Source organism: Crocuta crocuta, unplaced genomic scaffold, assembly GCF_008692635.1.
Source record: "Crocuta crocuta isolate KB4526 unplaced genomic scaffold, BGI_CrCroc_1.0 scaffold367, whole genome shotgun sequence".
In the NCBI taxonomy this organism is placed as follows: domain Eukaryota; kingdom Metazoa; phylum Chordata; class Mammalia; order Carnivora; family Hyaenidae; genus Crocuta; species Crocuta crocuta.
This window is the reverse complement of record NW_027527936.1, coordinates 718,961-735,409: the sequence shown is the minus strand read 5'-3', so window position 1 is coordinate 735,409 and position 16,449 is coordinate 718,961. Positions and strand designations below refer to the sequence as shown.

Below are 16,449 nucleotides of genomic sequence, written 5' to 3'. Positions count from 1 at the left end.
ATGAAAAGAAGCAGCGACATCAACATCTTATTACTGCCCAGGGATATGTTACAAAGGCGGGATTCCAGGGCAAGTTTCAGCCATATGGGAGGGAGGATGGGGGGAGGGGGAGCGAGGGAGAGGTGTGCTGGACAAACTGAAGACAACCACCAGGGCAGCCTTACACTGATGGATGGCCACAGCTGAAGGTAGGTTTGGCTCATCTCTGGGGGTGTCCACTGGGAAGGGACCTGCAGTTCAGCCATCAATGGACCAGCATCCACAAAGCCTGTGGGGAAATACGGGAGCCAGAAGAGTGGGGTAGGGAAGGAGAAAGTTTGGAAAATGGAAGAGTCAAACACAGTAGCAGAATGTGGTAATTATTAAACAGGAGGCTTCAAAAAATGCATACATGTACCTCTTAAATCGAAATGGACTGGATGAAAGAACTGGTACTCTGGGAAGCAGTCTGATACGCTTTTTAGAATACCAAATTACATTTTAATTACATCTGTAAATTGTACCTGCCAAGAGGAAATTGATTTGGGGAGGAAAGAGAAAAACAATGAAATCTATGCAATTTTTATAGATGGTAACTTTACTCAGAGTCCCTTATCTGTCCCTCTGTGGAAAATAACAGCCTAAAGAGAAACATACTCACACTCTACTGAAAACCTTCGCTGGCCTAGTTCCACCAATTCCATTAATGTAGCAGGGGCCCAAAGGCAGGTGACCTGATTGACCAAAAAAGCCCTTCTCGAAAGTGCCAGACTTTTGTCATGTAACTCATTAAACATTTTATAATCAAGAAGAAAACTACTAGCAGTACCTTGGAAAGCTCTGCCTTTAAATGGAACAGCAGCCACTTTCCTTAGAAGACAAAAAATACTTTTCAGGTCCACTATAGAAGAAAGTGGATCCGGTGATCTCACTGCCCTCCCCCCATGCTAACCTATCTGAAGCTGTGGGGGGAAAACCTCAGACAAACCAATAAGACTAGTTCAAATGATGTGTAGCACAAGGAAAAATAGCTCCATTGCAATTACTTTACTGTCAAGGAAAGTCTCATCTGTACCATGTTAGAAGGCTGCAATCCTCAAAACTCTCTTTGTACATCTTACATGCCATTGACTCAAGTCTTGCAGTTGTAGATGAGACAAGCTTAGTGTATGTGTGTATACACACACACACACACACACACACATACACAATCATGCACAACGCTTCCCAGGATCGACAGGATGGGAACTTATTTTCTGAGTAACCAAACTGATAAGCTGCTCCTAGAAGCAAACAATAGTGAAATAACAGATTCAACGGAAGTCAGCTTTCCTGGTCACACATCCTAATTATATAGGATAACAATCCAGTGACTGAGTTGTTACATTACTTCCTGGGACTAATTATTTTTTCAGCAACAGTTAAGATTCTTTAGAAGCATACAAGGTCGTATCTGCCCAAAAACACTTCTCATCTCTTGTCCAAAATAAGTCAATGATTTACCTGTAAGGAGAAAGAATAACATCTTGGAGATTTTTTTTTAAGTGCCTCTGTGCCTTGCCTGTTTCCACTTGGATCCTACCCTTGCTCCACTCTGTCAATGGGACCTACATCTCCCAGGCTCCCTTGCCTACCTAAGTTCCATCAATGGGAGCACTCATGAGGCGGATAAGAGGGAGGAGGAGGAGGGTAGCCAGGTAATGCTCTCTTACAGGGTCGCCGTTCCAGCTGCACCACGTAGCTTTGCTTTCCGTACATCTAGCTCACACCAGATAGCTCAGACTTCTGGCCTTTGGTGACACCGGCACCTTGTCATTTCCTCAGGGGCACAGTAGCCCCCAGGTGTTGCTAATATCTGGGTTGCCTCATCAGCCCATTTACGTGCTAAGTTCTATCATCCATGTAACCTATTACATATATTAATTAGATCCCCTCTGCTTGTACTACTACAGGGGTTTCTGTTTCCCTGATAGGTCCCTGACTTTAAAATACATTTTAAAACTTAGCTTCCTTAAGAATCAAATAAATATTAAAAAAAAAAACCCTGTAAAAGATCTCTTCTAATAAGAAACAAACGATTTATAATGACGAGATCAATTCATTCATTCAACAAATACTTATTAAGAGCTACATCTATGCCTGCACCTCCATAGTGCTTACGTTCTAGTGGGTGTGTTAACTGTGGCACATTATTATGGTCTAAAATGTATCAATATAGGAATATTTCTTTAACAATAGAGGAATTTGGTAAAAGTGAATTAACTTTAAAGTGTTCTACTCTACATAGATTTGGTTCCTACCTTTTCAGTGTGATAAGCTGAACTGTCACATTCCAGGGGCCAGCACAGAACTTCTTCAACATTAGTATCTACTTAAACTGGCCACTTGCTCAAACAGAAGTACAACCATGATAAGGATTTAAGCAGACACTATAACAGAAGTCAGGCACTGTATCCTCAGAATGTAACATATGTGTGTGTGTGTGCGCGTTTTAGGCAGATTCCCTCTTGGCATCTTTATTATGGGGATATCATTTGAAGGAATTGAGTCTGAGTCCATTTAACAAGTCATGTTCTTCCTTGTCTGTGTCATAGGTAGGTCCCATCAACGTAACATACAGAGCCAGCTGCAATGTGCATAATGAGTAAAGTGTTGCAGTCACCAACTGCATGACATCATTTCCAAGATGGAATTTTCAGGCAGAAGAATAGAAACAGACAATGACTCATGTGGTGAACAGTTATATAGACGACTGTGCCCAAGAAAGCTGCCACCTACGTATCCTAATGACATCAGATGAAAAATGCAGAAATAAATTAATTTTCTGATTTATTGGAAAGCAATAGGTTTGCTGAAAAGTGTACTGAGAGATCAGGCAGCAAGGTACCTGCTTCTACCTCCTAAGCACTCCACAGCCAAGAACACACATCAAATATTCAACACTCTTAAACCACCTGAGTATCTGAGCATGCTCAGCCTCAAAATCAACATCGTCAACTCCAGAGATGACATAATATCTACTGCTGGCATTTCACTAGACTTTTCTAAGATAATTTAATGTACTCATGAAAGTACACTTCCATATTTATCTTGTGGGCATAATGCTGAGACCTTTCTTACTGCTCATCAATTGGAAAACATTTCATATCTGCAGTACTTATAATTCCATTTGAGCAGCAGGTAGACTTCTAACAGTATGGGCTTCTTACACAACAGAGGGTCTAACACATATCCATAACCTCAATGCTGTACAGCAAATCAACTACAGGGCTAGGATTTTAACCTTATTGGTCCCCAACCACCTATCAAAAACTTTATCCCTTGCCACTCCCCAACATGTCAAAATACACGAGAGAAACCCTCCCAACACACACACACACACACACACACACACACACACACACACACACACCATACCTTGGAAGCTTTGCACATTCCATTTTCCTCTGCTTAGAATGCAAAATCCCCTAAATTCACCTGGCAAAGTCATGCTTATCATTCAAGTCACAGCCTATGTGGCTCTCTGAAGCCATGACTTCCTGAGGCAGACTTGTTTGCTTTCTCCAGTCGTTCATTTCTCCCTGCACACAATACCATCGTGATAATACCACATTGCATCATTTATCAGTTTACACATCTGCTTCCCCATTCAACTGTGTACTCCCTCAGACCAAAGGACCTCGCTTTGCATCTACCACATATCCTGATACAGTGTCTGACCCAAAGTAAGCGCTTAGAAATATTTTCAGAATGAATGTATACGGTGTGGGATTGAGGCTTGCAGAGTTTCCCCTAAATGATAATGTATTTTGTACTCTCTCCCACTGCCATAGAATATTATTTAAAGGACAAGGAGAACCAATGGGAAAGCATCTCCCAGGGAACAGGCTTAACAAGTTGATATTAAAAGACAGTCTAATGAGGACTTTGATAAATTACTTTCAGTGTAACTGTGTCAAGCCAACCATGACTGTTAGAGTTAAGGTGCGCTGGCTGTAAAAACCCAGAAACTTATTTGATCTTGGCTGGAGAAGAGTGCTGAACAACTAGAGATGGACACAAAACTTCTTCCATTGTCTAGATTCGGTGGATTTTTTAACCTCTCAAAAGGTGCCACAAGTATAGGTAAAATAATTAAAAACTGATAGGAAAGTTCATGTTCTAAGAAATGCTACTTAACAAGCAATGACTGAGCTATCAACACAAAACAAATATAAAGCAAAGCTAGAGATTAATTTACTGGAGTTACAATTTGGGACTACTTTAGAAAATCTCTACATAAAGTGACTTGGTCTAATCTTTCATGCAAGTTTGAAGAGTAAGGAAAAAATCCAGAGACCATCTTCAAGGGGTGCCATAAAGTACATCTGCAAAATGCGAGGACCCCCATATATAGAAAATGGTTTTGGCTTAAAGACTAGGGAATTATTGAGTGAGTCATTCTAACCATGGCTTCCAATCACCAGAGTATTTAAGGGAATAAAGTCAGAAAGTGAAACTAAACCAAGGTAGCATAAATCAGTCAGGCAATGGTGATAGCAAGTGATGCTTATATTTGTGAACGCTTCGTTTACAAGGCACTTTCATTTTTCAAATGAGGAGAATTAAAGTGAGACAGTTCAGGGCAGTGCTGAAGGCCACAAAGCTAACATGAACAAAGTGAAGGAGTTTAACCGGATGTTTCAGGATCAAGTCTGCAACCTCTTCCATTCCTTTGCTTTTTTACCACCTGAAATATGAGCTTCTATGTGCTATGGACAGACCTAGGACACTTTCTAAGGTGACTTCAACAAAAGCAGATGTTTCCAAATCACTTAGGCATATTTTTGAATTTAATCAAGATGACCTAGGTATCACCTTAGATACCTCAAGGTGTTTATCTTGAGAGAATGGAGCTCCTCAATGTGCATGGATAGAGCACTTGCATGCTGTCCATATGATACTACTTATTGCAAAATGCAAGGTGCAATGAACTGTAATATTACTCCCTGCATGAAAGCACTGAAAAAGCATATATTTAAATGTAGGTGCTTGTAGGCCACCTGGCTGGCTCAGTCAGAGGAGCTTGTGACTCTTGATCTTGGGGTTGTAGGTTCAAGCCCCAAGCTGGGTATAGAGATTACAAAAAAATAAATAAGCATAAAAAAAGTAGTTGAACCTGAACGCACCCGATCTAGTCTGATCTCGGAAGCTAAGCGGGGCTGGGCCTGGTTAGTACTTGGTTTGAAGAATACAACTTTTCCTTGTACATATTCCCCTTTGAACCTTTTAAATTTTGAACCACATGACAGTGATGCCTTTTAAATTTAAGAGTATAGGGGCTCCTGGGTGGCTCTGTCAGTTGAGCTTCCAACCCTCAGTTTCAACTCAGGTTATGATCCCAGAGTTGTGATCCCAGAGTTGGGCTCTGCATTGAGCGTGGAGCCTGCTTAACTCCCTTTCTCCCTCTGCCCCTCTTCCCTGCTTGCACTCTCTTTCTCTCACAAAAACACAAAATTTTTTAAATAAATTTAAGAGCATATAATGGAAGCTGGAACAGAAGCAATGGTTAGTTAATTCAAGGTAAAACATTTCAGAGACAGGATGCAGCAGAAGCGGAAAGTACCAAATGTTACAGAGTTTCTGTCAAACTCCAGAATTCCATGTGGTATTTCATAGTCTGTAGTAAATATGCCACAAGACCATCAAATCCCTTCCATTTTAATTCTCTGCTCATTAAAAAGCTCTCAATTTTTTAAAAAACTTGATACTGAGAGAGTAATGTCCCATTAGTGGACAAAGGTATTCAGGTCATGACAAAGATAAGACCTTACATGGTAAATAAGATAGTGTCTAGTTTATTTATTTATTAAAATTTTTTTTAATGTTTATTCATTTTTTTTTTTTTTGAGTCAGAGAGACAGAGACAGTGTTAGTGAGGGAGGGGCAGAGAAGGAGACACAGAATCTGAAGCGGGCTATGGGCTCTGAGCTGTCAGCACAGACCCTGACGTGGGGCTTGAACTCAAGAACCGTGAGATAATGACCGGAGCTGATGTTGGTCACTTAACCGACTGAGCCACCCAGGCGCCCCCCCACCCCCGACAGTGTCTAGTATAAACCAGTCTCTGAAAAGGTTGATTAGTAGGAGTTATTCCAGGCCCACTGATTATGGAACTGCAGAGCTAAAGACTAAGCCTTGGACTAGGACAGCCCCACAGGAGTCTATCCAAAAATGGGACCCAGCCTCAACTAAGTAGAGCTACCATTGGCACATCTGGAATTTTCAGTATTCTTATCCTTTGTTCTATCACTGCTTAAATCAGTCCAAAAATTTACCCAGAAGGTCACAATATCTTTGGGTGACAAGGAAACCGTATCTTTGGACCTAAAAGTAAGCCAAAGCGTTTTTAAAAAGGAGGTAGTACCAAAGCAGCTCCCTTCGCCACACAGGAATCATTCAGTGCCTTAGAGGTCCCAGACACTGGTGAGTCTTGTGTTCAAGAGAGTTAAAGCTCCCAGGACCAACAAAGCTCATACTACATAAAGAACACACATGCTTGTTCTCTGCTCTGGTGTTCACATTACATATCTGAAGGTAATTAACACCCTTAAGCAAGTATAAGATTTTAAAAAGAAGAGCCATTACCAAAGGGTTATTTTAGAACATCACAAAACTACCTGCTTATAGGTCTGCAGCACAGGGCTATATTATGTGACTTAATAATAACGGTGTGGTAATCACTCACCAAGTCCTGGACAGTTAGCTCTCAATTTCCTAAGTAAGAAACAACATGAGACATAGGGAGAAATAAACTCAGATCTAAATCTCATTTTCCAAACCTAATAGTTTTTCAATTCCTCCTCCCACTACATGTATTTTTTTTTACCAGAGCTAAAAGGTAACTTAATCTCCTGATAGAAGTGTCTATTCCATGGGCACTTCCTGACACTTCCATGGAAGTGTCCAATTCCATGATCTGGTAGTTGTCTGCATGATCAGTATGACAACCAAAATTGGGGAAAAGAAGGAGAAAAATGAGTGAAAAGAATTGAAAGAGTGGAAGGAGCTAGATTATTCACAAAATGGATAAACTGAGGCTTCAACAATGTGTAATTTAACTGAATCGAAAGACGACTCGGGGCACCTGGGTGGCTCAGTCAGTTAATCGTCTGACTTCCTCTCAGGTCATGATCTCACGGTTTGTGAGTTGGAGCCCCGCATCAGGCTCTGTGCTGACAGCTCAGGGCCTGGAGTCTACTTTGGATTCTGTGTCTCCCTCTCTCTCTGCTCCTCCCCTGCTTACATTCTGTCTCTCTCTCTCTCAAAAATAAATAAACATTAAAAAAAATTAGAAAGATGACTGACACCTTGTCATTTACATGTTTACTACAATGGCCAAGTCACTGAAGCCACCAAGACAAAATGTAAAACTAATTCGTGATAAGAAATCATTTCAGAAGCCAGAATTCTACCATTGATAGCAGTTAAAAAAGTTCACAAGCCAGTAGTTAATAGTCCTCATTAAGAATTAACTAATATGTCATTACCTGATCCCTAGTAATGCTAATGATAAAGAACAATGGAAAGTTTGGAGGAAGAAATGATGAATCAAGCTCTCTCTTCCATATGCTGTATCTCACTGGAATATGAGTAAGAATGAGTAGTAGGAGAAATGGGGGGTTCAGGGTAGTACCAATCATCAAAATGGCATCTGACTCCCCAAATGTAGCAATGCTCACTCTCATGGGTTGCTTCACTGTGACTCCAGATCTGTCAACTAAGGACATAAGGGAATGTGAGTAAAGCCAGGAGATACACTCCTACAGCTTAAACTGAATCTTCCAATAGAGCTAGGACAAGATTTAACAAGAGTCAACTATAGGGAATTAGCCTACTCAATATAAATTGATTCTAAAATACTGAAAAAAAAATTTTTTTTAACATTTATTTATTTTTGAGAGACAGAGCGCAAGTGGGGGAGGAGCAGAGAGAGAGGGAGACACAGAATCCAAAGCAGGCTCCAGGCTCTGGGCTGTCAGCACAGAGCCTGACGCAAGGCTCGAACCCACAGACCACAAGATCATGACCTGAGCCAAAGTCGACACTTAACCTACTGGGCCACCCAGGTGCCCCTAAAATACTTTTTTTAAAGTTTATTTACTTTTTGAGAGAGAGAGTGCACCAGTGGGGAAGGGCAGTGAAAAAGGGGGACAGAGGATCCAAAACAGACTGCACCGATAGCAGAGAGCCTGGTATGGGTCTTGAACCCACGAACTAGGAGATCATGACCTGAACCAAAGTCCAGAGCTCAACCGACTGAGCCACCCAGGCTCCCCAATTCTAAAATACTTTTTAAAGCAAATTCTTGCTAAGGCACAAATTCAGGAGAGAAATCTGGGGACCTACTTTCCTGAAAGCACATGCCATTTATCTATTGGCAGACGGCGTTAAAATATATTACTAGGTGTTTAAATCTATGTGTTCTTGTTCTCCTTTCATAACCTCATTTTTCTAAAATAAAAGGTAATTACCTAAAGGCATTAATTAGGCATGTCCTTCCTTTCTTGATATTGATATATACAAATACATTTCAATCTCTGTTGTAGCGTATTGCTCAATATGCTACATGGCAAAGGATTGTGGTAAATCCAACGGATTATGAACAGAAGCAAATTAACAATAGCTCCCCAAATAGAACTATCCCCCCCTTCTTCTCCCCAAAGGGAAAAGTATTTTCCCAACTTCTCCGATTGTATTCCAAAGAATTCAGAAAGAAATTAAGGAAACCAAATATTTATAGAAGCTTCTATCTATCCATTTTGAGTGCGTATCAGCAAGCTTTCACTTATAACCAAGCTTTCCAAGCATACTGATTTTTAACTGGATCAAATCATGAATCTTCGAGGGCACAGAAAACAAAGCCTAAATGGCTCTGCCAATTGACCATGATCATATTTCACCTTCGAAAGGGTATATGCATCGTGGAACAACAAATTTGATGCATCCGCCTCTTCTTTCTCTCCACTGATTAAACGGATCCTGCACTACAGCCACAATCTGCCAGTTTCTGCCAACACACACACACACACACACACACACACACGGCCTCCAACGCACTCCACGGCCAGGGCTAGGCTGTCTAGAAATCCGCACTGTGTCACTGCATAAGGCAGGTACCCCCCTTCACATGTCCAGGAAGCAAGCCACCTATGCACTCTTGACAGAGCTCAGCAAGGCTGTAAAATGACAGAAGGAGCTGCTAAGCAAATAGCGGGCAGCAACAATTACCACCTTAAAAAATTATTGAAGCAGTTTTCCTGCCGTCATTTCACTTTCCTCTTCTCCCTCCCCCCCTTCCTCCCCCGCTCTCTGCCTCTACCCTCCCCCCACCGCCTGCACACACACACACACACACACACACACACACACACACACACACACTGCAGTTCCTCCCCCCAGCTTTGCAAGTGGAAGGCGGTGAGCTCTGGGCTGCCTCGAAATGACAGTCGGCCCAGAACTCCTTCGGAGCCCGGACACACAGACATTCTCACCTGCACACAGCACGCCACTTCCACCCCCGTCATCGCCGGCCCTCCCAGGCACTCACATTCACACTCTCGCCACACCAGCCCGGCGCCGCAGAACACCCAGCAGCCTCGGCAGTAAGAGCAGCACGCCTTACCATTTAACGTGAGTCGGGCGGCCTAAGCTCCAGAAACCCCCTCCCCACCCAGGCCACCTCCCAGGCGCGGCCGGAGGCTACCTAGACCCCATGCCCGCCGGGAGGGATGCGCTACCTTTGGACTGGCAGTCGGCACAGAACTTGTTATCCTCCTCCAGCAGCAGGTTGGCCAGGACCGCCTGGTACCGATCCACGTCCTTCACCGACTTGCCCGTCATGGCCAGGGTGCCGGCGGGGGCAGAGGGCGAAGCGCCCTCCTCGCCCCCAGGGACCCCTGCCTCAGTCCGGAGGTGAGGACTCCCGGTCCCCTGCCCAGGGGCACCTCCTGAGCGGGGGGTAAAAGCCCTCCCCCTCGGGCCGGGCCCGGCGCCCCTTCTCTTGTCAGCCGCGCCCGCCCCCCACTCTGCAGCCCCCTCAGTGCGGCGCCCCCTGGCGGGCTCAGGGAAAGCCCCGAGTCCAGAGGAGGCTGCCGGACTAGAGACCCTCAGCCGGGACACACGGGGCTCTGCTGGGCGCGCAGAGACGCCTCCCGGCCGGCCGGTCTGCTGGCCGTGCGTCCCGCGCCTCGGTTTCCCTGGCAGCTGCCGCCTGCTCAGCCACCACCTCCGCCGCCTACTTCCGGCAGCTCTTCCTCTCCACCTCCACCCAGCCCAGCCCGCGCATGCGCCCCGCCCCTACCGCGTCGCCCTGGGCTCTTCCCTCGGCTCCGCCTCTCAGGAACCAATCTGAGCAGAAGTGAGGGGCGGGGCTTAGGGTAGGTGGAGGGAGGACCGGACACGCCCCCTGAGTGTCCTTGGAAAAGAATGAATGGAGCCTGGCAGAAAGCTAGTGGAGGGAGTGGAAGAAAGTGAAGTGAAACAATTAACATTTGCTGAGTTCTTACTATGTGCCAGGTTCTGTGCTAAGCGCTTTATATGAATTATCCCAACATAATCCTCAAAACATCTCTGTGAGTTAAATATTTATCATTCTTATGTAACCTGAGAGTTGTGGCTACTCCAAAGTCATCCAGCTTATTCTCTTCTTCAACAGCCAAATGAAGGGCCCAAGCCCCTAATCTACAATAAGGGAGACAGCACATCTTCCCCACATTTTCAGAGGATTCTGGCCACCTCTCACTGCTCCAGCCGAATTCTGGGTTCCCGTGTTCATTAGCTTTCCTGCCATCTTTGGATATTGTTTGCCTGGGGCCTAGATACTTTCTTAAACCCTCCCAAAACAGTGCTGTTTTGTGCAGCAGACTTTCACTGAAGGTTATTTGGAGGGATGTGGTGGAGAGGAAGTGTGACTACAGCAAAACAAACGGGAAACTACTTAAAATGACTATTAAACATCAGTGTCCAAAACCACCCTCACTACACAGAACTTCTCCACAAACGTCTTCTAGGGATCCACCTGCTATCTGGCAAATGTTTTCATTCTGTTCATTCACTCAGCAAATTGTTACTGAGAAACTTCTAAGTATCAGGCACTGGACTAAGAAAAAGGGACCAACATGATCCAATTAGTGATTTTAAAAGATCACTCTGGCTGCTGTGGGAAGAATGGATCCGGGAAGCTGGTAAGACCGGATTCTCATAGTTCTCTCTAGTGAAATCCTCTCTTCCATCTCTTTACTTTCTCCCAAGCCCAGGCTTCCCTCAAAACCTTCATCTCATCAGAAGAAAAACATTTTCCATTTAGTGATCAAAGCTATTTACGTGTTAGGTGCCTGGATGGCTCCGTTGGTTAAGCATCCAACTTGGGCTCAGGTCACGATCTTACAGTTCACGAGTTCAAGTCCTGCCATCAGGCTCCGTGCTGACAGCTCAGGGCCTGGAGCCTGCTTCAGATTCTGTGTGTCCCTCACTCTCTGCCCCTCCCCTGCTTGAGCTCTGTCTCTCTGTCAAAAATAAATGAACATAAAAAAAAAAAAAGGCTATTTACTTCTCTGTCTAGTCCTCTTCCCTTCTATCCATGCTTAGGAGACTTGACTTTCATAAACACCAAAGGTGATTAAGGTATTTTTCCCAAACAGAACCTCAGCTCTTTCTCTGGAAGGAATTCTGCCTGTCTCCTAAGCTAATTAAGCTAATTTTCTCAACCTGCAACCAGTTTATAATAATTTTTCTTCAACTTATTTAACTTTTCTGGCCTTAACATGTGTTTTTTTAATGTTAAGAGGGAGAGGGGGCTTGAACTCACCAGGGGTGAGGTCATGACCTGAGCGAAGTCAGATGTTTAACCAACTGAGCCACCCAGGTATCCCAACACGTGTTTTTTTTAATCTGTATTTATTGGGGCTCCTGGGTGGCTCAGTCGGTTCAGCTTCAGACTTCAGCTCAGATCATCATCTCAGGTTCATGGGTTAGAGCCCCTCCTTGGGCTCTGTGCTGACTCCTCAGAGCCTGGAGCCTGCTTCAGATTCTGTGTCTCCCTTGCTCTCCCCTACCCTGCCTGCAGTCTCTTTCTTTGTCTCTCCAAAGTGAATAAGCATTAAAAAAAATTTTTTAAGACGCATTTATTTATCTTGAGAGGGAGAGAGAGAGAGAGAGCACGAGCAGGGGAGGGGTAGAGAGAGGATCCCAAGCAGGCTCCACACTGTCAGCACAGAGTCCTACACAGGGCTCAAACTCACAAACCGCGAGATCATGACTCCAGTCGAAATCAAGAGTGAGACGCTTAACCGACTGAGCCACCCAGGCACCCCTAACCTGTGTTTTATAAATGAGCAAACTGAGACTTATAATATTGAACACTCCCCACCAGTGAGTAGTAGAGCTGGGATTTTTAACGTAGATCTCTGTAATTCCAGATAGTACTGCCAGTTTTGCTTATGTTATTTTTATAATCCTCAGAAAAACCCATTAAGATAGGTATTACCATAATCATGTTTCAAGAAATGATGAAACAGAGGCTCAAGGTGATGAAACGGAAGCTCAAGATTATCCAGTTAATTGTAGTAAATGTATTTTAGCTCAAGCCCTCCTCATCTCCATCCCTCCGCTATGCAAATAGCCTTCCTGCCTTACTCTAACCCTACAGCTTCAATCTGATTTTTCACCACACTCTTTGGAGAGAGCTTTCTCAATAGCAAATCTGATTGAATCACCCTCTCCTTAAAAATCCTTTAGTGACTCTCCATCATCTATGACCATGCTTCTCAAATTTTCCCATCTAGTGAGAGACTACATAGTCTGGTGGTTAAGCTCACAGGCTACAGGACCAGAATGACTGGGTTTAAATCTTCAGCTTCACCATTTACTGTCTGTGCAACTTCAATCAGGTTACTTAACCTGTATGTACCTCAGTTATTTCCTCTATAAAATGGGGATGATAATAATATTAATAGGACCTATATCATAGAATTGTTATGAGGCTTAACTGAGTTAATGCCTGCAATATATATTTTTAAATGTTTTATTTATTTATTTATTTTGAGAGAGAGAGAGAGAGAGAGAGCATAAGCATAGGGGGAGGGATCGAGAATGAGAGAGAGAGGGAGACACAAAATCTGAAGCAGGCTCCAGGCTCTGAGCTGAGCTGTCAGCTCAGCTCAGAGCCCAATGCAGGGATCAAACCCATGAACCCTGAGATCATGACCTGAGCCGAAGTCCGACGCTTAACTGACTGAGCCACCCAGGCACCCCATGCCTGCAATATATTTGGAACAGCTCCTACCACAAAGTGAGTGCTAGACAATTAATTCTCTTCACTAAATATTTCTGACTTTCTGCCTTCTGGGCTCATGGTAGGATTTTCTTTCTTGGCTCTCTTATGGTTGGTTGGGCCAATAAGTCTGAGCAAAAAGGATATGTGTCACTTCATGTCCAAATCATTTATTTGCTGCTTTGAGACTCCTTTGATTCTCTTTCCCCCTGGCATGGCAACCACCAACCTTCAAGATGGTGGTTGTCTTATTTTAGAATGCCATAATGGGATATCATAGACTGGGTGGCTTGTAAGCAGCATAAATATATTTCTCACAGTTCTGGAGACTGGGAAGTCCAAGATCAATACACCAACAGATTTCACGTCTGCTGAAAGCCCACTTCCTGGTTCAAAGACAGTGACTTCTTGCTGTATCCTCATGTGGCAGAAGCTGGGAGTACTCTATGGGATTTCTTTTATTTATATTTTTAAAAATTTTTAATATTTTTATTTATTTTTGAGAGACAGAAAGTGAGTAGGGGAGGGACAGAGAGAGAGGGAGACACAGAATCTGAAGCAGCTCCAGGCTCTGAGCTGTTAGCACAGGTCCTGATGCGGGACTTAAACTCATGGACCACAAGATCAAGACCTGAGCTGAAGTCAGACGTTTAACTGACTGAGCCACCCACATGTCCCTCTGGGATCTCTTTTATAAGGGCACTGATCCCATTGATGAGGGCTCCATTTTCATGACCTAATCACCTCCCAAAAGCCTCACTTCCTAATACCATCACATTGGGATCTCAACACATGAATCTGAAGATGAGGTAAACATTCACTCCTGAATTTCAGAGGGGCTAATAAGCAAGAGCCCTCTACCAAAACACAAAGGAAGGTAGGCAGCATGAGCAAGAAATGAGTCTTCTTTCTGTTAAACCACTGAATTTTGTTTACCATGGCATAACCTATCTATCTTAACAGATACAACAAGCATTTGCTGCTGCTATTATTATTATTATTATTATTATTATTATTATTATTAGAAGAGGAAAGTGAATACATATCCCAGGTTCTGAGGATATGGCCAAAAGCAAATTTCTCCTCTTCCCAAGTACAGATTTGGTTTTTGAAGTCTTGAATTTTCCCTTGACAGTTCTTACAAAACAGTTCCCTCTATTCCATAATATGATTGTGTAATCTCTTTTTTATTTAATGTTTTATTTATTTCTAGGAGAGAGAGAGAGAGAGAGACAGCGTGAGCAGGGGAGGGTCAGAGAGAGAGGGAGTCACAGACTGAAACAGGCTCCAGGCTCTGAGCTGGCAGTCAGCACAGAGCCCGACGCGGGGCTCGAACCCACGAACCGTGAGATCATGATCTAAGCGAAAGTCGGACGCTTAACCGACTAAGCCACCCAGGCGCCCCTATGATTGTGTAACCTTATCATAAATGTGATTCATGTTAGTTACCACCAGACAGAAGAGCTTCCTATTTGTCCCAGTGTCTACTGAACATGGTTTGGTTACCTCGTATCTGTGGATTTCAAAAAACTGGGATGAATTGGAGAGACCTAACACCACATATCATGCTTCAGTTCCAGATGGTATCTTTCCTTGGTCTTTATATCAGAGTATTTTGAAAACCCAACTCTTATAAATAAGAAGACTAAATAGAAACTGGTTCTTTTTAACTGTTATAGTAACCACTGTGACAAATGCCCAGAATACTACCCAAACGTGGTATTGTGAGTATTTTTGGACTACTGCCATTGGAAATTTCCATTAGTGTGTCATCACCTTGCTAAGAGGTCAAATCTTGGGTCATATGTTGAACTAAAACAACTTCTAATCCACTGGTCAGTCACTTTATTCAGGGTACTAGTCATAAAATGACTTTCATTGAGAAAGCCGGATAATTCTGTTCCCCCACTTTACTGCTAGCTCTGTTCTACTTCTCACGTGTAAATGAAAGAACTACGGGTCTCAAATAAACTCATAGTCCTTTCAGTCAACTCCCTTCAACCAACTCTCAAACTTTTTTCTTAATGTAGAGAACCTGTGACAGTTGAAAGCCTCCACTGCCTTGCAGTGGATTGAGTGTTCAGCCTCGAATACCTATGTCTGCTGCATAAGCCAACTCTTTGGGCCCTGGGGTTAAGCTACATGACCTTCTTCTCCTCTTCCACTTCCTATGTGTCAATTTCCACAGTCTGTTACTCTTGGAAGAGCATCAGTTTTCCATAGCTGATGGAGCCCTCTGTGAGAAGGCTGGTGTCCCTGTCAACTTCTTGATAACTGACAGCACCAAGACTTCTCAGGATTTCAGGCAATCCTTTGCAGACAGAGAGAATGGCTTCTCCCTTCTGTGTCCACATTGTCATCTGGGCCCCAAATGACTTGTGTGGAGTCTCACAGTCTTTGTTAAAGACAGCTTGTCTGGCTGAACCTCTCTCTCTAACCTGGGGGACCCGAGGACGCTGATGGGCACAGAGTTCATGCCATACTAACCTACCACTTTCTTCAAAACAATTTGTGCCCTTACTTCTACTGAATGTCTCTCTCTTCCCTCCTCGCCCCTAGTTTCACAATATAACTGTCCATTACTATCAGCCAGCCCAGGAGATGAGACAGACTGTCTGTATTAGCAGTGTCTGAATTGCAGCCTAACTCACCACCATTGCAATCTTGCTGCATTGTCCACAGATGCATCATAATGGCCAGACATCACACATGAGCAGTTGCATTGCATCTATGTAATGATGCAGGAGAGTGGGCACCTGCATCCATATTTCTTGCCTTTTCAGGGCCGAGGAAGGACGGAGCAAGTATACCCGGCTTGGGCCTACTGTGGTGACCCTGTTGTATTATGATAGAAACTCACCCTTCACCACATAGCAGAACACTGGGGGGAAAAGACAGGATCTTAAGTTTCCAGGAAGGAAAAAAAACCAAGTCACATAAAAAGAATCAGGAATCAGAACGGCACAGAGCTCTCAACGACAACCCTGGACACCAGGAGACAATGGAACATTGCCTCCAAAATTCTAAGCCACAAGAATTGCCAACCCAGAATTCCATACCAGCCAAAGTATTACTCTAGAGGCAGTTTTGAACAGAGAGACTCTCAGATACACTAGATTTCAAACTTTTACCTCCAGTGCTGGCTGTGCTCTGTTGCC

At 43.7% G+C, this 16,449-nt stretch overlaps 1 protein-coding gene across 3 annotated transcripts in view; it reads right to left on the bottom strand.

Moving 5' to 3' along the window:
* SMAP2 (small ArfGAP2) overlaps nucleotides 1-16,175 on the bottom strand; it is a 54,266-nt gene extending 38,091 nt beyond the window's left edge. For 2 of the 3 annotated variants that reach the window (XM_077751966.1, XM_077751967.1), the window contains exon 1: nucleotides 9,759-10,260. In XM_077751966.1, the coding sequence (XP_077608092.1) occupies nucleotides 9,759-9,861 (103 nt within the window). In that variant the 5' untranslated portion in view covers nucleotides 9,862-10,260. Of the gene's footprint in view, nucleotides 1-9,758; nucleotides 10,261-16,151 lie in introns of those variants that run through there. The other variant, XM_077751968.1, reaches the window with a different exon arrangement.
* Between the last annotated feature and the right edge of the window lie 274 nt (nucleotides 16,176-16,449).